The sequence below is a fragment of the Bufo gargarizans genome, chromosome 1 (assembly GCF_014858855.1).
Source record: "Bufo gargarizans isolate SCDJY-AF-19 chromosome 1, ASM1485885v1, whole genome shotgun sequence".
NCBI classification, from domain to species: domain Eukaryota; kingdom Metazoa; phylum Chordata; class Amphibia; order Anura; family Bufonidae; genus Bufo; species Bufo gargarizans.
This window is the reverse complement of record NC_058080.1, coordinates 101225146-101247598: the sequence shown is the minus strand read 5'-3', so window position 1 is coordinate 101247598 and position 22453 is coordinate 101225146. Positions and strand designations below refer to the sequence as shown.

The 22453-nt window shown below is 44.7% G+C and overlaps 1 protein-coding gene across 2 annotated transcripts in view; it reads left to right on the top strand.

The window, feature by feature from the left end:
- Positions 1-22453, top strand: part of LOC122940447 (histone PARylation factor 1) — a 42789-nt gene that overhangs the window by 5755 nt on the left and 14581 nt on the right. For both annotated transcript variants that reach the window (XM_044297130.1, XM_044297127.1), the window contains exons 3-5: positions 1675-1864; positions 9240-9338; positions 15576-15726. In XM_044297130.1, coding sequence (XP_044153065.1) covers positions 1675-1864; positions 9240-9338; positions 15576-15726 — 440 coding nt within the window. The remainder of the gene's footprint in view (positions 1-1674; positions 1865-9239; positions 9339-15575; positions 15727-22453) is intronic.

Sequence of the window (22453 nt, the reverse complement as noted above, 5' to 3'; positions counted from 1 at the left end):
CTCCAGAACTGCGCCGTCCACAGATCCCCCCTCTCCAGAACTGCGCCGTCCACAGATCCCCCCTCTCCAGAACTGCGCCGTCCACAGATCCCCCCTCTCCAGAACTGCGCCGTCCACAGATCCCCCCTCTCCAGAACTGCGCCGTCCACAGATCCCCCCCTCTCCAGAACTGCGCCGTCCACAGATCCCCCCCCCCCCCCTCTCCAGAACTGCGCCGTCCACAGATCCCCCCCCCCCTCTCCAGAACTGCGCCGTCCACAGATCCCCCCCCCCTCTCCAGAACTGCGCCGTCCACAGATCCCCCCCCCTCTCCAGAACTGCGCCGTCCACAGATCCCCCCCCTCTCCAGAACTGCGCCGTCCACAGATCCCCCCCCCCTCTCCAGAACTGCGCCGTCCACAGATCCCCCCTCTCCAGAACTGCGCCGTCCACAGATCCCCCCTCTCCAGAACTGCGCCGTCCACAATTTGTTTTAATATGGCCTTTGAACATAATTTTTCAAGTAAGATCATATAAACCTCTCTGTTTTGTAATTTTGTCGTTTTTCCCGATTAATCGTGGAAATTAATCGGCAACTAATCGATTATTCAAATAATCGTTAGCTGCAGCCCTAGTATATGGTGATGTAAAAAAAAAAAAAAGTTCTCAAAGTTTTACTGTAATTTATTTTTACACTATTTAGACATTAAAAAAAACTATACATATGTAGTATTGTTGTAATAGTACTGACCCAGATAATGAAGGGCACAGGTCAGGTTTGCCTCAAAGGGAACACCATAGCAACAAAACCTGTAAAACTGTGGAGGGATTGAATATTTTATTAATTTTTTCCAATTCCACCCCATTTGGATTTTTTTCCGCTTCCCACTAAATTGTATGCCATAATTAACAGTGGCATTAGAAAGTACAACTTGTCCCGCAAAAAAAAAGTCAAAACGAAAAAACCTAAGGGTTAAAGAGATTCTGTCACAAAGTTTTGGGCTATAGCGCTGTGGACATGCACGGCTAGATCGCCGCTAGCATGTCCGCAATATATCTGTCCTATAGGGCTGTGTGCTTTTAATGTCTTTAAAAAAGGATTTTATAGATATGTAAATTAGTGTTGTATGTGTCCAAGGGGCTGTACTAATCTTCCTGGAGCCCAGCCACGCCTGCCTGTGAAGGAGCCCAGCACCGCCTATGTCCTCCGAATAAATTGCCGTAATCTCGCGAGCTCGCGCATGCGTAGTGCCGGTATAGTGTTCCTTCCCTGTGCTGACATCAGCCTCAGGGAAAGAACTGCGCATGCGCGAGCTCGCGCATCGCGAGATTACGGCAATCTATTCGGAGGGCATAGGCGGTGCTGGGCTCCTTCACGGGCAGGCGTGGCTGGGCTCCACGAAGGTTAGTACAGCCCCTTGGACACATACAAGACTCATTTACATATCTATAAAATCCTTTTTTAAAGACATTAAAAGCACACAGCCCTATAGGACAGGTATATTGCGGACATGCTAGCGGTGAACTAGCCGTGCATGTCCGCAGCTCTATAGGGCAAAACTTTGTGACAGAATCCCTTTTAAGGATACGATTCGGTTATATTATTTGGGTTTGTCTCTATGAAATATTATTCTGTATTTTACACCTTGAACAGCATTATAGATAATAATTCTGTGCATTTCTCTGTTCTCTAAGATGCCCTGAAATCCAGCCTTGGCCTCCAGCTTGTTGGCCCATATGATATTCTTTCTGGCAAACACAAAGTGACCAAGAAATCATCAGATATTAATTACAATCTGCATTGGAGGTTCTTCTATGACCCCCCTGAATTCCAGACCATCATTGTGGGGGACAGCAAGACACAATATCACATTGGCTATTACAGGTGAGCTGTAGCATTAAACTGAAGTTGCCCTGTACCCAGTATGTATTCTGGTTAATGGTTTAATCATTCCAGCAAATGGTTGTTGGTATTGCCACCCTCTACCCGCATGGTAGAGGAGTCTGTGCTGCTTCTGTGGTAGCAGTTTCTTATAGCCGATCCCCCTTAAACCTCATGGGGAGAAGCAGGAGTCTTGACATATGGCAACCTTTGTCACCATGACTATATGTCCAGGCTGAATTCAGCTACTGAGCTCAAGGGCACCTACCACTGGATGGTTGCTTTAAAGAGGACATTTCACCACTCCTGACCTGCCTATTTTAATAGCTACATGCATTCCCCACGTACTAACAATTCTGGAGCATCTATTCTTATGGCTCTATGTTTTAACATAGTTGGTAACATAGTTTATAAGGCCAAAAAAAGACATCTGTCCATCTAGTTCGACCTGTTATCCTGCAAGTTGATCCAGAGAAATGCAAAAAAAAACTGTGAGGTACAAGCCAATTTTCCCCACTTAAGGGGAAAAATAATTCCTTCCAGTCTCCAATCAGGCAATCAAAATAACTCCCTGGATCAATGACATCCCTAGTAGCTATAGCCTGTAATATTATTACAATCCAGAAATACATCCAGGCCCCTCTTAAATTCCTTTATTGTACTCCCCACCTCCTCAGGCAGAGAGTTCCATAGTCTCACTGCTCTTACCATAAAGAATCCTCTTCTATGTTTGTGTACAAACGTTCTTTCCTCCAGACGCAGAGGATGTCCCCTCTTCACAGGGGATAAATAGACGATGCAAGAGATCTCTGTACTGTATGTTGTGCCATTACTTTATTATTTGCACTATAAGTTTTGAATGAATTGCTATTAGCCTTCAGTAAGGGTACAGAGGGGAGGTAACCAGTTGGGGGTGTGTACCTGCACAGTCTGAAAACGGCAGCACTGATTGGATAGAGTGAGTCTGTGCAGGTACAACCCCCCGCCCAACTGGTTACCTCCCCCCTGTACCCTTACTGCAGACTGCCAGCAATTCATTCAAAACTTTAGGGAGAATTCAAACTGCATTTACAGTATATATTGGGTGCATGTACTGGGAAAGCACCCAACATATACATTGACCCCCCCCCCCCCCCCCCCCTTCCATTGAATTTGTGATCAAACAAGTGTGTTCTTTTCTTTCTTCTCGACCTAATATCTGTCAGTATACCCTTTTTTACCACACGCCTCCACAACGGCACTTCTGGAGGGTACCCGCCTCTTCCGGGACATGAAAACAACGAAGATCAACGTATAAAAAGCCCCCTCCCCTTTACCTTCACCAGTTCTTTTCCTATCCCTCAAAAGGCAGGTGGAGATTGACGGTGCGCAGGGCCTTTGGTAAGTTGTCCCGGTTTTTCCAGAGGGCTTCTGCAGGGGAAAGGATCCTGGAGCATTGCGATACTGCTCCTCCTTCCCCTATGGCGTTAGTCCGGCGTGTGCTGGCTGCCCTGGGCTCCCCGCTATAAAAGAGGGCCATGTGTTGGGTATTCGGTGGCTGGGGGGGCGTTCCCACGCAGGGAGCGCCCCGATCCTACTTCCGGCTGCGGCGTGCTGCGTTCCACCGTTGGAACGCAGCGCTGGAATGACGTCATCACGCCTACCCGGAAGTCTTCAGACGGCATATTTAAAGTGAATATCGGCGTCCTATCGGAGAGCAGCGTGCTAAGAAGGAAGAAACAGCACCATAACATCTGCCCCTGGAGAAACTGAGTCTGCAAAAAAGACCACTGAGACCCCCAAGCCCTCCAGCCTGGTAAGCCTCCTCCCTGAAGACATTAATTTTGTCAAATTCACCCTATATGTGCACAGGGTGTTATGTCTTATCTTCTGGGTGACTGCTCTCCTATAAAAAAAAAAAATTCCTTTATTATTAAAGCGCCATTCATTCCATAGCGCTGTACATATGATAAGCAGTGCACATACATAATACAGACAATTTCACTAATCATAAACAAGACGAGTTACAAACTGGTACAGAAGGAGAGAGGGCCCTGCCCGGGAGGGCTTATAATCTACATGGTATGGGAGAAGGACACAGTAGGTGCGGGTGAAGTTTGTCATGGCGGTATAGAGGCAGCAGGGTCACTGGTTGTAGGCTTGTCTGAAGAGGTGGGTTTTCATGTTTCTTTTGAAGGATTCCACTGTAAGTGAGAGTCTGATATGTTGGGGTAGCGAGTTCCAGAGTGTGGGGGATGCACGGGAGAAATCTTGGAGTCAATTGTGGGAAGAGGAGAGAAGGCGGTCTTGTGAGGATCGGAGAGTGCGTGTGGGGGTGTATCGGGAAAGTAGCTCAGAGATGTAGGGAGGGGACAGGTTATGGACGGCCTTGTATGTATTTGTTAGTACTTTGAAAGTGAATTCGCTGGACAATGGGGAGCCAGTGAAGGGATTGGCAGAGGGGAGAGGCAGAGTAGTAATAGGGTGAGAGGCAGCAGAGTTGAGGATAGATTGGAGGGGTGCGAGAGTGCTAGATGGAAGGCCACAGAGGAGAGTGTTGCAGTAGTCTAGGATGAGGGCATGTACAAGCATCTTCGCAGATGTTTTTGAGTTGGAGGCGGCAGGTGGTGGAAAGGGCTTGGATGTGCGGTCTGAAGGAGAGTGCAGAATCCAAGGTCACTCCAAGGCAGCGGACTTGGTTGACCGGGGAGAGTGTGCAGCCATTGATCGTGATAGATAGGTCTGTTGGGGGGGGGGTTGAGTAAGATGGGGGGAAAGATGATGAATTCTGTTTTATCCATGTTAAGTTTTAGAAAGTGAAAGGCGAAGAAGTATGATATAGAAGATAGACATTGTGGGATTCTTGATAGTAAGGTGGTGATGTCTGGCCCACAGAGGTAGATTTGTGTGTCGTCAGCGTAGGAGTCATACTGAAAGCCATGGGACTCTATGAGCTGTCCCAGGCCAAAAGTGTAGATGGAGAAGAGCAGGGGTCTTAGGACAGAGCCTTGCGGGACACCAACAGAGAGAATATCCAAAGTTCTGATTCTCCACCCTCTTTTTTTTTTTTTTAGGGGAGAGATAGTCTAAGATCATCTGAAGAACCGTCACAGAAGAGAAAATGTCAAATATGAAAAATAAAATATCCTTTGCCACGAAAAAATCTCTTTGCCCAAAATGTATAAATAGAGTGGTAGCCGAGGAATCTCTGTCAATTGTGGACAGTCTGAGATCCTTAAATAAGGAAGAGATTGGGGCAGCTATCGACACGAGACTAGCGGCAGTCTCTCCTAAGCCATCCACCTCCAGAACGGTTCCTTCTGTGACTGAAGAATAGGGATCTGATCTGGATGAAAAATTACAAAAGGCTTCTTCAGATATGGATTCTAGTGTATCTGAGGGCTCTTCAGGTCGCCCTTTGTGTTCCATTGAGGAGACTGAAAGCTTGCTTAAGAACATCAGGGCGACAATAAATTTGGAAGAATCGAAAGAACCTTTGACCATCCAGGATCAGATGTTCCTAAGACTAGGGGAAAAAAAGAAATTGGTCTTCCTGGTTCACTCCAATATAAAAAAAATGTAATCTTGAACAAATGAAAGGATCCAGAAAAGAGACAGGCTGCATCTAGAATGTTCAATGGGAAGTATCTCTTTGCAGAGGAGGATTCCAGCTCTTGGGATAAAGCCCCAAGAGTAGATGCACTAGTTGCTAAAATTTCTAAAAAGTCTGCATTACTCTCTAAAGACTTGGGAATCCTTAAGGATCTTTTGGATAGAAAAGTGCGAATCCCTGCTTAAGAAGTTTTGGGAATCTTCTATGGCTACGTTACATCCAGGCATCTCAGCTACTTATACAGCAAGAACTCTGTCATTATGGCTGACGCAATTAGAAGAGCATGTTCAGTCGGACACTCTGAGAGGACATTCTAGCCTCCATTCTGGTTGTGAAAGAATTTTCCAAATTCCTGGCGGATGCTTCAGCAGATGTCGTGAAATTATCTGCAAAGACAGCAGCTTTATCAAATGCCTCTCGTAGGGCAATTTGGTTAAGATCATGGAATGGAGATGCGGCATAAAAAAATAGACTTTGCCATCCCTTGTGAAAGGGATAGTTTATTTGGGAAGACTCTGGATAATATCCTAGAGAAGGTCTCCGATAAGAAAAAGGGCTTCCCTACTGAATCAAGACTCTTCCATCAAAGATGTAATTTTCGCTCCCAGAGACGTCCTGGATTTGATCAGAAAAAGAAGAATCGGGGATCCTCATGGCAATCTTCAAAAAGCAAGAATAGGGGATTCCTCTTGGATAAATCCTCCCGGCCTAATACTACACAATGACGCCAGAAGTCCAGTCTAGGGAAGATTTAAAAAAAATTCAACCGGGCCTGGGTACAAATTTGTGCATCACCTTGGGGTGCTGTCTGTAATAACATCAGGATACAGGCTGGAGCTATCAAATGTTCCCCCTGACGGGTACCTGGAAAATTCAAGGTCAAAAAAGGAGAAACAAGCTAATTGCAGTTCTACTTCAGAAAGAGGCAATAGTCAAAGTTCCTTCAGAGGAAGAAAAAAGGGGCTTCGATTCTTCAGTCTTTTTGGAAAGAAACCAGACGAGTCATTCTGATTGATAATACATTTGAAGAATTTAAACAAATTCGTAAGATACAAAAAGTTCAAGATGGCCCACAATCAGGTCCACAATCGACCTAATATCCAAAGACAGGGTAATGGCAACAATAGATCTCTCCGATGCTTATTACCACATTACAATCCATCAACATTACCAGAAATATTTAAGAATTGCAGTCTGGATTCGGGGGAGGATCAATAATTTCCAATTCCAGGTGCTTCCCTTTGGCCTATCCTCTGCCCCAAGGGTATTTACAAAAGTTATGGCAGAAATTTCAAGCTTCTTCCATCTATCAGAGTCTTGATTCCATACCTAAAACGACTTGTTGATTGCAGCTCTGACGACAGAATCTCTTCTATCGCACATACAGACTGTAGTCCAGCCTTTTCCAAGACTTCCTGGGACCTGTTCAGGCCCCCAGACTGGGACTAGTTCTAGATTTTCTTCAATCAGGACTAGACCGAGGTCTTAGAAATAAGCACCTTAAAGGTACAAGTGTCAGCATTAAGTGCTTTTCTGGGAGAAAAACTGTCTGAAACAGACCTAGTTAGGTTTTTTTAAGGGCGCTAGTAGATTACACCCAAATTTCAGATCCTCCGTCCCTCCATGGGATTTAAATCTAGTTCTTTCCGTCCTCTCGGATTCTCACTTTGAACCCATTGGAGATTTATCCATGAGGCTTTTGACTCCTAAAACAGTCTACTAGCAATTACGACAGCTAGAAGGGTTGGGGAGATTCAGCCTTCTCTATTCAGCTACCCTACCTTACAATACTGGAAGATAGGGTTGTTTTAAGACATTCTCCTGAATTTCTTCCTAAAGTGGTATCTAAATTTCATTGCCGTCAAGAAATTTCTCTCCTTTTTATTCTGTCCTCAGGCTACCTCCTGAAGGGGAAAAGAGATTCAGTAACCTTGACGCGAGAAGATGTGTTTTTCAGTATCTGGAAATTACAAAGGACTTCAGAAGGACAAATCGGTTATTGGTTGAGTACCTGGGCGCTAACCGGGGTAGAGCAGCTAGCAAGGCTTCTATAACATGTTGGATTAAGTCCTGTACATCTCTGTTACAATGAGAAAGAGATGACTTCCCCCGTCTGGACTGAAAGCCCATTCTACGCGAGCTATGGCTGCCTCTTGGGCAGAGGGGGCCCTCTGCCTCTCTTGAAGATATTTGCAGAGCAGCGACTTGGTCAAACCCTTCAAACTTTTTAAAATAAAAAATAAATAAAATCATTTTAATTGCAATTTTTCATCAAGATCATATCGTAAATACCATCTGTTTCACTATAGGTGATCAATATTGTACATAGGTAGTTACAGATGGCGGTACAAAAAAAAAGTAGCATTAATTATACAGGTACACAAAATAAAAATAACACCAAAGTAACAAGAAAAATAAATGTTGCCATAGTAAAATATTGCAGTTAGAAGCCCTTTTAACTTTTTATAAACATTAGAAACTGGATGTGCTAGAGATCTTTCTTTTGGCAGAAGTTTTATCTGCCGCAGTGGATTTCTTTGTTATTCCTCCAGGAAGTGCTGTTGTGGAGGCGTGGGGAAAATATGAAAATTACTCTTACCGGTAATTGGATTTGCCCTTAAGGCCTCTTTCACACTTGCGTTGTCCGGATCCGGCGTGTACTCCACTTGTCGGAATTACACGCCGGATCCGGAAAAACGCAAGTGAACTGAAAGCATTTGAAGACTGATCCGTCTTCAAAATGCTTTCAGTGTTACTGTGGCAGCCAGGACGCTATTAAAGTCCTGGTTGCCATAGTAGTAGTGGGGAGCGGTATACTTACAGTCCGTGCGGCTCCCGGGGCGCTCCAGAATGACGTCAGAGCGCCCCATGTGCATGGATGACGTGCCATGCGATCACGTGATCCATGCGCTTGGGGCGCCCTGACGTCACTCTGGAGCGCCCCGGGAGCCGCACGGACGGTAAGTATGCTGCTCCCCGCTACACTTTACCATGGCTGCCAGGACTTTAGCGTCCCGGCAGCCATGGTAACCATTGAGAAAAAGCTAAACGTCGGATCCGGCAATGCGCCGAAACGACGTTTAGCTTAAGGCCGGATCCGGATCAATGCCTTTCAATGGGCATTCATTCCGGATCCGGCCTTGCGGCAAGTCTTCAGGATTTTTGGCCGGAGCAAAAAGCGCAGCATGCTGCGGTATTTTCTCCGGCCAAAAAACGTTCCAGTCCGGAACTGAAGACATCCTGATGCATCCTGAACGGATTTATCTCCATTCAGAATGCATTAGGATAATCCTGATCAGGATTCTTCCGGCATAGAGCCCCGACGACGGAACTCTATGCCGGAAGAAAAGAACGCAGGTGTGAAAGAGCCCAAAGCCTCCACAACGGCACGGGGAATTCCCACCCATTTTTTTTTTTTTATTTGGTCGGCAGTTGACCCCTTTTTTCATTTGTATTGTTATGTTACTTAACCTTATTAAATAATGCATCTACTTTGGGGTTCTAGGTTATTAACTGGTGAAGGTAAAGGGGAGGGGGCTTTTATACGTTGATCTTCGTCGCTTTCCTGTCCCGGAAGAGGCGGCTACCCTCCAGGAAGTGCCGTTGTGGAGGCTAAGGAAAATTATATTACCGGTAAGAGTAATTTTCATCCTTTCCTGTATAGAATAGCAGGCATCCCTCAAAAATGTGAATTATGATTTTTTTTTCTAACATGGGTGATGTTGGCCACTATCAGAGAAATGACCCTGACCTGTACCTTTTAATGTCTGTCCCCTATTACTCCAGAGACTCTCCAGAAGAATTGCCTGTATTCCTGGGCTCGAATGATGCTGTTAAAGGATATCTCATTACTCCAGCTGGGGATAATGTATTTTCTGCTGTCAAGTAAGTGTCTGGCACCTTTTATTATTCATAGTTTCTGTAAAGGAAAATTTTCCTGTATGTATTAGTAGGTGGTTAAGGTATTTGTCATAATTACAACCATTTCCTGTTAAATGCTTTTGGCCGGAATACGCCTTTATCACCTATCCACTGGATAGGTTATTACAGCTAGATCAGTGAAGAGTGTCCCCCCTGTTCCCTCTGAATATAACCAGGCAGTAGTCTTTGAATTGGAAAGTCACTCCATCCAAAGTTTTCATACCTGTGATCTTGTGGCTGATGGATTTGAGTACCTCGGAACCCAATTCTGATAGTTGGGAGTCAGAATAACAGAATAAAGTGGTCTTAAAAGGCAGAAAATGCTCAAAACCCCATATGCTGTTGCGCATTTCTAACTGGGGGATCAAATCCTGCACATGTGGTCCGTTGCTAACAGCAATCCCCAACAAAAATGCATATAATGGAGGATGCCCGCAGCAGACCACATGTACCACAAAGACATCCTACACAGGATAGCCAAATGTGTGGATGTGATATAAAACAGAAATTTACAAAAAATGGTTCACTACACTGGTAAATGCAATAGTCAAATATATGGCTGAACCCTCACACTGATATTAAAATGATACTTTCGCCAATATATTCCTATATCAAGAACATACCTGAGCCCGCGCACCCCATCAAGGTCTCTCAAAGTGGTACGGGACCTGACGCTAACCTACCTTTGCCATATGGCCAACTATTGATAGGGGCATAGAGTCCAACAGGCAACTAACCCCCAGTAACCTCCAGCGTGAAATCACACATACAATGGGAGGAGTGAGGAGGCTGTGTTTCCTACCTATCACTGACTCATGTGACGCAGGCCGCACATGTGCAACTAATCAAAATCAAGGCACATTCAAACCTGGAGTTGCCACACCACCAGCCGTGCATGTACATACAGAATAAAGTGGTCTTAGAAGGCAGAAAATGCTCAAAACCCCATATGCTGCATTTCTAACTGGGGGAGCAAATGATTTCACGCTGGAGGTAACTGGAATTTGTTCGCTGTGTGTTGGACCTTATGTCCCTGTAATTGCCCATATGGCACAGGTAGGTTAGCGTTAGGTCCCGTGCCACTTTGAGATACCTTGACTGGGTGCTCGGGCTCAGGTATGTTCTCGATATAAGAATATATTGGCAAAGTCTCATTTTAATATCAGTGTGAAGGTTTAGCAATATATTGTCAATTGCATTTACCAGTGTAGTGCACCATTTTTTGTAAATTTCAGTTGGTGGGGGTCCCAGCAGTCAGATCCCCACCAATCTAGCAGTTCTCATTTGCCGACATCCACAGTACATGTACTGTATGTCTCCGGAGCTGGACAGGAACTATAGCTGATGGGTGCCTGCGGTTGTACACAGCAAATACTCACTGGCAGAGTCTTTAAACACTTTAAGTCCGCCCATAGGATATAAACGTCCTATGGGTGGACCTCTATTTCTGAAAGCACGTTTTAAAACGTCCTTTCAGAAATAGCAGCTGCACGCTAATCGTGCAGCTGCTGATCGGGTTGCCCGCTGTCAGTGACAGCAGGGCAACCCAGAGATAAGGCAGGGACAGTTCCCAGGTGTCCCTGCCTTCCGGATCGCTGCAGACACAGCGCTCACCGAGCTCATGTGATCGCCGGGACCGGAGCGTGCAGGAGCTGTGTGAGGTCTTACAGAGACCTCGATCAGCCCTGCTCTGAGGCTGTACAGCGCAGAATCACGCTGTACAGCCTCTCTGGGGGGTGCATTTCTTCTGTAACTGGGGCGACTATGTCAGCCCCAGTTACAGGAGAAATCAACAGTGAAAAAAAAAAAAGAAAAAGTGAAGCAAATGTCCCCCAGAGGTCTTGTATGACCTTATGGGGGACGAAAAGTGTAAAATAAAAAAAAAAAAAATAAAGGGTTGAAAAAAATAAAATAAAAAAAAGTTTCACATGTAAAAAAAAAAAAAGGTCCCCAAGTAAGGAATAAAAAAATAAATAAAAATAGAAAAAATAAAATAGACATATTTGGTATTGCCGCGTCCGTATAAACCAGCTCTATAAAAATATCACATGAGCTAACCCCTCGGGTGAACACCGTAAAAAAAAAGAAAAAAGAAAACTGTCAAAACAAGCAATTTTTGTCACCTTGCATCACAAAAGGTGCAACACCAAGTGATCAAAAATGCGTATGTCCCACAAAATGGTACCAATAAAACCGTCACCTCATCCCGCAAAAAATGAGCCCCAACATAAGAAAATCTCTCAAAAAAATAAAAAAAATATAGCTCTTAGAACATGGAGACACTAAAACATCATTTTTTGGTTTCAAAAATGCTATTATTGTGTTAAAGTGAAACAAATAAAAAAAGTATACATATTAGGTATTGCCGCGTCCGTAAAAACTAGCTCTATAAAAATATCACATGAGCTAACCCCTCAGATGAACACCGTAAAAAAAAAAAAAAAAGAAAACTGTCAAAACAAGCAATTTTTGTCACCTTGCATCACAAAAGGTGCAACATCAAGTGATCGAAAACGCTTATGTCCCACAAAATGGTACCAATAAAACAGTCACCTCATCCCGCAAAAAATGAGCCCCTACATAAGAAAATCTCTCAAAAAATAAAAAAAACTATAGCTATCAGAACATGGACACATTAAAACATAATTTTTTTTGTTTCAAAAATGCTATTATTGTGTAAAACTTTAAGAAATGAGAAAAAGTATACATATTAGGTATCGCTACGTCCGTAACAATCTGCTCTATAAAAATGTCACTTGACTTAACCCCTCAGGTGAACGCTGTAAAAATAAATAAATAGAAACTGTGCTAAAACAACCAATTTTTTGGTCACCTTGCCCCATAAAGTGTTATAATGAATGATCAAAAAATCATATGTACCCAAAAATAGTACTAATAAAACTGGCACCTTATCCCCTAATTTCCAAAATGGGGTCACTTCTTGGGAGTTTCTACTGTAAGGGTGCATCAGGGGGCTTCAAATGGGACATGGCATCTAAAAACCATGTGGAGTTCCTTTTCTTCTGCGCCCTGCCGTGTGCCCATACAGCAGTTTATGACCACATGTGGGGTGTTTCTGTAAACCGCAGAATCTGGGTAATAAATATTGAGTTTTGTTTGGCTGTTAACCATCGATGTGTTAAAGAAAAAATTGGATTAAAATGGAAAATCTGCCAAAAAAGTGACATTTAAAAATTTGATCTCCATTTTCCTTTAATTCTTGTGGAACGCATAAAGGGTTAACAAAGTTTGTAAAATCGGTTTTGAATACCTTGAGGGGTGTAGTTTCTACAATGGGGTCATTTATGGGGGTATCCACTATGTAGGCCCTACAAAGTGACTTCAGACCTGAACTGGTCCTTATAAAGTGGGTTTTGGCAATTTTCTTAAAAATTTGAAGAATTTCTTCTAAACTTCTAAGCCGTCTAACGTCCTAAAAAAATAAAATGACATTTCCAAAATGATGCCAACATAAAGTAGACATATGGGGAATGTTAAATAATAAATATTTTATGAGGTATCACTTTCTGTTTTAAAAGCAGAGAAATTGAAATTTAGAAAATTGCGAATTTTTCTAATTTTTTGGGTAAATTTGAGATGTTTTCATAAATAAAGGTGAAATATTTTGACTCAAATTTATGACTATCATGAAGTACAATGTGTCACGAGAAAACAATCTCTGAATGACTTGGATAAATAAAGGCGTTCCAAAGTTATTACCACATAAAGTGAGATATGTCCGTTTTGCAAAATTAGGCCTGGTCAGGAAGGGGGCAAATGGCCCAGATGGGAAGTGGTTAAAAACAAATGGTAACGCTGTGTCTGAAAAAACGAAACTATATTTACATTTTGTTTTAGGAAAAAAATCTGAATGGTCTAATCAACATTTTCTTTTTTCTTTTTTCTTTTTTTTTTTTGCCTTCAAAAAACCCAAATGGTATATAAAAAAAAAAATACAGATCACCCCACAAAAGACAGGTGTTTGTAGTTACAAATCTAAAACGGCAGTGGTCCTCAGAATATGGAAGAAAAAAATAATAATTAAGTATAGAATCATAAGAACTATGTAAATTTGGTAACGTAATCGTACTGACCTAAATAAAGGTAAAATAGTTTTTAGTGCATAGTGAACACTGTAAAAAAGAACCCATAAAACAACTGAAAGATTACCGTACATTTTAGTAATGCTGTATACCATGTTACATATGCAGTGTACATGTGCTGTATAGTATGGTATATGCAGTATACAGGACCATGATATATGTACAGTATATAGGACTGACATTTAGTGTACGTGCTGTATACTATGTTACATATGCAGCATACAGGACCATGATATATGTACAGTATATAGGACTATGACATACAGTGTACATGTGCTGACACCTCAGGCTCCTGCCTCACTTGGATGAGAGTAGTAGTAGTAATTTGCACTGGAGGCGTGTAGTTACCTGCAGGTGAACCTGAGAGCCACGATGAGGGCGCAGGTCAGCGCTATGGCCCCGCACAGCAGGTCAGGCCTCCGGCCCCTCAGACTCAGCAGCTGCTTAACGTGCTGCCAGGCCAGACTTTGCATTCCTCATCACACCCCGGGACCGCCACCAGCTCGAACTGAGCGCCGCCACGTCTGTCACAGTGGACTTCCGCGGCGTACGCTCAGCCATGGGCAGGGAGCGTGTCCAAAGAGCAGCCGGGTATAGGGAACCTAAGGCACCGTCACACAGCTCTCCGCTCATCTCCACTCCTGTGCTGCCTCCGGACAGAACGGCGCTCCGCACCCATCGCCCGGGCACCTTTGAAAACGGGCTGACAAATACCCAAGCGCCAGGACTAAATTCCTAGTCGCCATGGCGACCTGGCGACTGGGATTTGTCAAGCCCTGTATTAATTGATGCCATTAGAAACTACAACTTGTCCTATAAAATACAAGCCCTCATGTGGCTATGTGACCGAAAAAAATTAAGTTTTGGCATTTGGAAGGCAGGATGTAGAAAGTGAAAATACAGGAAATGACTGATAATAGAAGATGGAGGGTTCTACTTAGGGCTGGGTGATATGGCCTAAATTTGAACTATGTGCAATAATGATATATATCACGATATATTATTTTCTTCTGTGTGTATACAAATTACAAAACTTTTCAAGAAAACTTTGCCATCAGCCCCATGCCATTGCCATCCTCCAACCCAACCGCCACCTACCCCCTAAACCCCCCTCCTGGGTAGATACGGCCCCTACTAATATACTTGCCTTTCCTGCAGGGTGCGCAGCTGGCTGATGGAGTCTGCAGGAGACTGACAGTGTCTTCTTCCCAGCATGCACTGGGAGGGACCTGACGTCACACACAGCGTCAGCCAGTGCGCTGATGATGTGTGCACGCAAGGCCCTGGCCAGTGCAGCACGGTGCAGAGTCAGGAGGCTACGGAGCGGTGAGTGAGAGAGAAGGTTCTTCAATTCACTACCGCTCCGTGGTCATCTATCGCGATAGCGCAATATAGACAAAATCTATATTGTTGCCCAGATTTATATTGTTTATATCACCCACTCCTAGTTCTACTTAAAGGCTATGAACACCTTTTGTGGTCAATATTTTTTTTTTATTACTGCATTGTACTCATTTTGTGCTAAAATCATTTTTTCATTTGGTCTTTATTAAAAATGTTGAGCCCCTTTCTTTGTACAGCCTTGAGATTCTGTAGTAGCATGCTATGTTTTTACTGTCTTCCTTTATATCTGACCTTAAACTCTTTATTATATCTCAATTCTTATCTTACTGATAAGAATGTGGCTTAAGTTTTTAAGCAATTGGTAATTTAGAGATAAGAGCTCATGCACACTAACTTAGTTTTTGTGGGTCAGTTGCGGATCCATTCACTTCAATCTGTATTTCTGTTACACGGCATCTGCAAAAATATACAACGTCCTATTCTTGTCCGCATTATGGACAAGGATAGGACTGTTCAGTTATGGGCCAGACTTTCCATTCCACAAAATGCGGTACATACATGGCCGGTATCCGTGTTTTGCGGACCGCAAAACAGGTTACGGTCCCGTGCATGAGCCCTAAGGGTTATTAGGTGAGCACAAAGTGAAAGTATGATTCTCACAGCTAGGCAATGTCCCAAAGCTATATAGCCTTTGAGTATGTCTGCATAAGCTGTGCTGCCGAATTTATTACCTCTCGCCACCTTTTTTCTTCAGACAGTTTGCAGTAAAGAAGCTGAAGGACATTTCTGACAAAAAGACAGTGAACGTTGTGAAAGACTTGGTGGAGAAGCTAACGGCAGCAGCAGACAATCTTGGGTACTCGCTGGAACAGAAAACAGCGTCCATGAAACGCAGATACAAGAAAGTTAGTCTTCTATGTTTCATTCTTCCCTGTACAGCCCCCCATTAGGAAGCCTTAGAAATGGTTTAAGGTCACAGATATTCACAATGTCGATTCACAAATCCGGCATATTTTGACTTCGCTATATAGACCATGGCTAGACTTTCACATAATTTAGGAGATCCCAGATTGACATGCATCATGCTGTTTGATCCACGTGTTGCAACTACTCCATGATCCTAAGTGCACCAGTTTTTCTTATTTGACCCATAAGAGCTTAGAAGTGAATTGCTGTGACATTTAGGTGGCCCGATGGAGCAGACCATTATTGGGAAGGGACTGTTCCTTCCTGATGATTGCTGCTCATCAGTGGAGATGAAGTTCTACATTTACATGCAGCAATCTCCTCTACTGTATGAAGATGAGTAATGGCTACTGCCTTTGCTCGTCCTCCTACAGCTGCATTGTGTCTGGGCAGCAGATCACTGATCATACAGCACAATCTGCTGCCCAGCAATGATGATAGAGGTGTCTGATAAATGACCATTTTGCTTGTTCATCGGGTGATCTGCTGCAACTTTACCGGGAAATATTATTCGGAACGAGCATTCATAGTAACATTTGTTTCTGATAATCTGTCAAACAATTGGGCAGTGTAAATCCACCATAAAGCTAATAGCAAAGTGATATTTTTTTATGTGGCTGTCTGTGATTAGTCTTGTTTATAGTGACTACCACTTAAAGGGAACCTGTCACCGGGATTTTGTGTATATAGCTGAGGACATGGGGTGCTAGATGACCGCTAGCACGTCCGCAATACCCAGTCCCCATAGCTCTGTGTGCTTTTATTGTGTCAAAAAATCGATTTGATACATATCGATTTGATACTTCTCATTCAAAGAGTTTTCTTTATTTTCATGACTATAAAAATTGTAGATTCACACTGAAGGCATGAAAACTATGAATTAACACATGTGGAATTATATACATAACAAAAAAGTGTGAAACAACTGAAAATATGTCATATTCTAGGTTCTTCAAAGTAGCCACCTTTTGCTTTGATTACTGCTTTGCACACTCTTGGCATTCTCTTAAATGAGCTTCAAGAGGTAGTTACCTGAAATGGTCTTTCAACAGTCTTGAAGGAGTTCCCAGAGATGCTTAGCACTTTTTGGCCCTTTTGCCTTCACTCTGCGGTCCAGCTCACCCCAAACCATCTGGATTGGGTTCAGGTCCGGTGACTGTGGAGGCCAGGTCATCTGGCGCAGCACCCCATCACTCTCTTTCATGGTCAAATAGCCCTTAAACAGCCCAGAGGTGTGTTTGGGGTCATTGTCCTGTTAAAAAATAAATTATGGTCCAACTAAACGCAAACCGGATGGAATAGCATGCTGCTGCAAGATGCTGTGGTAGCCATGCTGGTTCAGTATGCCTTCAATTTTGAATAAATCCCCAACAGTGTCACCAGCAAAGCACCCCCACACCATCACACCACCTCCTCCATGCTTCACGGTGGGAACCAGGCATGTAGAGTCCATCCGTTCACCTTTTCTGCATCGCACAAACACACGGTGGTTGGAGCCAAAGATCTCAAATTTGGACTCGTCAGACCAAAGCACAGATTTCCACTGGTCTAATGTCCATTCCTTGTGTTCTTTAGTCCAAACAAGTCTCTTCTGCTTGTTGCCTGTCCTTAGCAGTGGTTTCCTAGCAGATATTCTACCATGAAGGCCTGATTCACACAGTCTCCTCTTAAAGGGGTTGTCCAGGTTCAGAGCTGAACCTGGACAGCCCTCAATTTTCACCCAGGCAGCCCCCCTGACATGAGCATCGGAGCACTTCATGCACCAATGCTCTCGTTTGCCCTGCGCTAAATTGCACAGGGCAAAGGCATTTTTCAAATTTCCGGTGACGTACCGGGGCTCTCCATGGGGCTGACAGGAACCCCGGTGACGTCACCGGCACTGATGGGCGGGATTTAGCTCTGCCCTAGCCAGTAAAACGGCTATGGCAGAGCTAAAGCCCGCCCCTCAGAGCCGGTGACGTCACCGAACACACTGCCGGGCGGAAGTTACCGCCCGGCAGTGTGTTATTGAAAACAAAAGAGCCCGTGCCCTGCGCGATCTAGCGCAGGGCACGGGAGCGCATCGGAGCATGAGATGCTCCGATGCTAGGCTCAGGGGGGCTGCCGGGGTGAAAATAAGGGTATGTCCGGGTTCAGCTCTGAACCCGGACAACCCCTTTAACAGTTGTTCTAGAGATGTGTCTGCTGCTAGAACTCTGTGTGACATTGACCTGTTCTCTAATCTGAGCTGCTGTTAACCTGCGATTTCTGAGGCTGGTGACTCGGATGAACTTATCCTCCGCAGCAGAGGTGACTCTTGGTCTTCTATTCCTTGGGCGGTCCGCATGTGAGCCAGTTTCTTTGTAGCGCTTGATGGTTTTTGTGACAGCACTTGGGGACACTTTAAAAGTTTTCCCATTTTTTTTCGGACTGACTGACCTTCATTTCTTAAAGTAATGATGGCCACTCATTTTTCTTTACTTAGCTGCTTTTTTCTTGCCATAATACAAATTCTAATAGTCTATTCAGTAGGACTATCAGCTGTGTATCCACCTGACTTCTCCACAACGGAACTGATGGTCCTAACCCCATTTATAAGGCAAGAAATCCCACTTATTAAAGGGCTTCTGTCACCCCACTAAAGTTTTTTTTTTTTTTTTGGGCTAGTGAAATTAGTTATATTGCGATATATGACAATATAATTGTGTTACTTACTTTGATCCAGCAGTTTCTGCAAAAAACGAAGTTTTAATATATGTAAATTCGGTCTCTACCAGCAAGTAGGGCGGCTACTTGCTGGTAGCTGCTGCAGAAATCCGCCCCCTCGTCGTGTTGATTGACAGGGCCAGCCGGGATCTCCTCCTCCGGCCAGCCCTGTCGGCATTTCAAAAATCGCGCGCCTGTGTTGATTCGGCGCAGGCGCTCTGAGATGAGGAGGCTCGTCTCCTCAGAACTCCCTCAGTGCGCCTGCGCCGATGACATCACCGAAATAGAAGACGTCATCGGCGCAGGCGCACTGAGGGAGTGCTGAGGAGACGAGCCTCCTCATCTCAGAGCGCCTGCGCCGAATCAACACAGGCGCGCGATTTTTGAAATGCCGAAATGGCTGGCCGGAGGAGGAGATCCCGGCTGGCCCTGTCAATCAACACGACGAGGGGGCGGATTTCTGCAGCAGCTACTAGCAAGTAGCCGCCCTACTTGCTGGTAGAGACCGAATTTACATATTATAAAACTTCGTTTTTTGCAGAAACTGCTGGATCAAAGTAAGTAACACAATTATATTGTCATATATCGCAATATAACTAATTTCACTAGCCCAAAAAAAAAAAATCACTTTAGTGGGGTGACAGAAGCCCTTTAAACCTGACAGGGCACACCTGTGAAGTGAAAACCATTTCAGGTGACTACCTCTTGAAGCTCATCAAGAGAATGCCAAGAGTGTGCAAAGCAGTAATCAAAGCAAAAGGTGGCTACTTTGAAGAACCTAGAATATGACATATTTTCAGTTGTTTCACACTTTTTTGTTATGTATATAATTCCACATGTGTTAATTCATAGTTTTCATGCCTTCAGTGTGAATCTACGATTTTCATAGTCATGAAAATAAAGAAAACTCTTTGAATGAGAAGGTGTGTCCAAACTTTTGCTCTGTACTGTACATGTCAGTACGAATCCGGTTATACCTTATATGTATAGTTTTTCTTGCGTTTTGACCCTGCTGGAAAAGGTGACCTTGCCTGTCCACTTAGGGAGGGTGAAGAGAAGAGGAGGAAGATGGGGTGAGTACACGGGACTAGGTAAGGCTACTTTCACACTAGCGTTCGATCGGATCCGTTCTGAACGGATCCGATCATATTAATGCAGACGGAGGCTCCGTTCAGTACGGATCCGTCTGCATTAATAACTTAGGAAAAATTCTAAGTGTGAAAGTAGCCTGAGCGGATCCGTTCAGACTTTCAATGTAAAGTCAATGGGGGACGGATCCGCTTGAAGATTGAGCCATATGGTGACATCTTCAAGCGGATCCGTTCCCATTGACTTACATTGTAAGTCTGAACGGATCCGCTCGCCTCCGCACGGCCAGGCGGACAGCTGAACGCTGCAAGCAGCGTTCAGCTGTCCGCCTGTCCGTGCGGAGGCGAGCGGAGCGGAGGCTGAACGCCGCCAGACTGATGCAGTCTGAGCGGATCCGCTCCATTCAGACTGCCTCAGGGCTGGACGGAGGCGTTCGGGTCCACTCGTGAGCTCCTTCAAACGGAGCTCACGAACGGACCTATGAACGCTAGTGTGAAAGTAGCCTAAGTAGGTTTAACCCTCTCCCTGCCTCCCTCCCTCTTTGGACAAGTACCAGGCTCCCTCTTTGGACAAGTACCAGGCTCCCTCTTCCTCTCTCTCTTAGGCCAGACACCAGGCTCCCCTCTTCCCTCGCCCTCACTCTCTTTGGCAGACACCGGGCTCCAATTTTTGTGCCCAGGACTTCTGAGGGCATCCCTCCACTACCCATCACGGCACATAGGGGGTTAATGGCCACGTCCCACAGACAATGTCCGTCCGCGCTGCTGAGGTCCGGACCTTACTGCTAGTGGTCATGCAGGGAGGGGAGCGGAGTAAGGAAGGGTTAAAGCCCGCACGGACGACCGGGCCCTGGCTTCACTTGAGGCTACCTCCGTATATGTGTGTGATCAGATCACATATCTGAAGCATAGCATATCGGATGGAGGAGGAGGAAGTCGTTTTGGGATTCGGCTTTATTCCATTTTCAGATTACAAGTAATGGAGATTTCAGCGTTGGACCAGACGGCATGGCTGCAGAACTCACTGAAACATCAGCCTACTTGCTATATACACATTTAAAAGTTAGAACTACATAGAAGAGGGAAGTCGCTGGAAATGTCATGCTGTATGTATACCCAGGCAACCTATGCTGACCTCTATCTGGAACCTGCATTTTGTATGAGATAGTATAGAGAATTTGGGGGGCAGAGATCATTTCAGAAAATATTAGTTTCCTTTCTATTTTCAATAAAGTGGTATATTTTTCCTGGCTGTACCGTGATGAGAAGTTACCTACACATATATTGGAACAGCTTAAATTGTGTTCATGGTATTGAAGTTCATTAACACGTAGCCACCAGATTCTTAATCTTTGGTCTTTTGTATATTACAATGTCTTCATTAGTAAATTCACCTTTGGACGCCCTTTTAGACATAAGTTCTTCCGTCACTTTAAAAGGGTTGCCCGACATTTTAATACTGATGACCTATCCTCAGGATAAGTAATCAGCATCTGAGCGGTTAAAGGGGTTCTGCATTTTCATTTCACTGATGATTAGCGGAGGTCCGACACCCGGGACTCCCGCCGATCAGCTGTTTGAGAAGGCGGCCTTCTCACTGTTTACCGCTGGCTCACTGACGTCACGACTAGTATCAACTAGCGTGGGTGGGGCTAGGCTCCATTCAAGTGAACAGAGCTTAATCGCGCCCACACTAGTTGATACTAGTCGTGACGTCAGTGGGCCGGCGGTAAACGGTGAGAAGGCCGCGGCGCTGCCTTCTCAAACAGCTGATCGGCGGGTTCCCGGGTGTCGAACCCACGCCGATCAGAAGCTGATGATTTATCCAGAGGATAGATCATCAGTTAAATGAAAGTGCAGAACCCCTTTAAGGTTCGACACCCGGGACCCCTGCTGATCAGCTGTTTGAGAAGGCAGCGGTCTTCTCTCAGCTTTTCCTAGGCCAGCCACTTTCATCGGTCACATGGTCTAGGCCAGTGATGGCGAACCTACGGCACGGGTGCCAGAGGCGGCACTCAGAGCCCTCTCTGTGGGCACCCGCGCCTTGGAAAAAGTCTATGGCATACTAATATGCTTTAGACTTTTCCTGCCATTCATCAGCACAGGACGCACTATGAACAGCACAGGCAGCGCACTGAATGTAGGGTATTAAGCTATTATAGCTAAATGATAAAGTACATGGAAGATATACTATATTGGTATTCAGGTTAAATTGCTGTGTTGGCACTTTGCGATAAATAAGTGGGTATTTAGTTGCAGTTTGGGCACTCGGTCTCTAAAAGGTTCACCATCACTGGTCTAGGCGCAGCTCAGCCCCATAGAATCATGACATAACCCCTTTTAAACCTTTTTTCCTTTGGCCTTTAGGATCAGCCCAGTTAAAAGGGGTTGTCTGAGATTTTGATATTGATGGCCTATCCTAAGGATAGGTCATCAGATCGGTGGGGGTCCAAAATCTCAGACATCCCCTTTAATTACAATAGACTTGCTTATACCAAACAATATTTCTCGCCCATTTTCCTTGGGGGACACAGACCTTGGGTATAGCTCAGCTCCCTAGGAGGCGTGACACTAAGTAAAACTGTTAAGCCCCTCCTCCATCAGCTATACCCTCAGCCTGGAGATAGAGGCTACCAGTTTTAGCTTAGTGTCCAAGGAGGCAAGACACTCCCTGCTACTGCAGGGCTGTTTTCTCCTTGTTATTTTTACTTTTTCTTCTAATTTTGTTATTTTATTTTTTCCTAGGGATACCAGAGACGCATTTGACCTCTCTGCTCTCCCGGGGTTGAGCTGCGCCAGTGCCAACTTATCTGCACTGCTGCCTCCCCCACAGAAGCAATAGGAGGATCTGGGCAGCAATGGCTCCCCTACATCCCGCCAGCTAGGGGGTCGC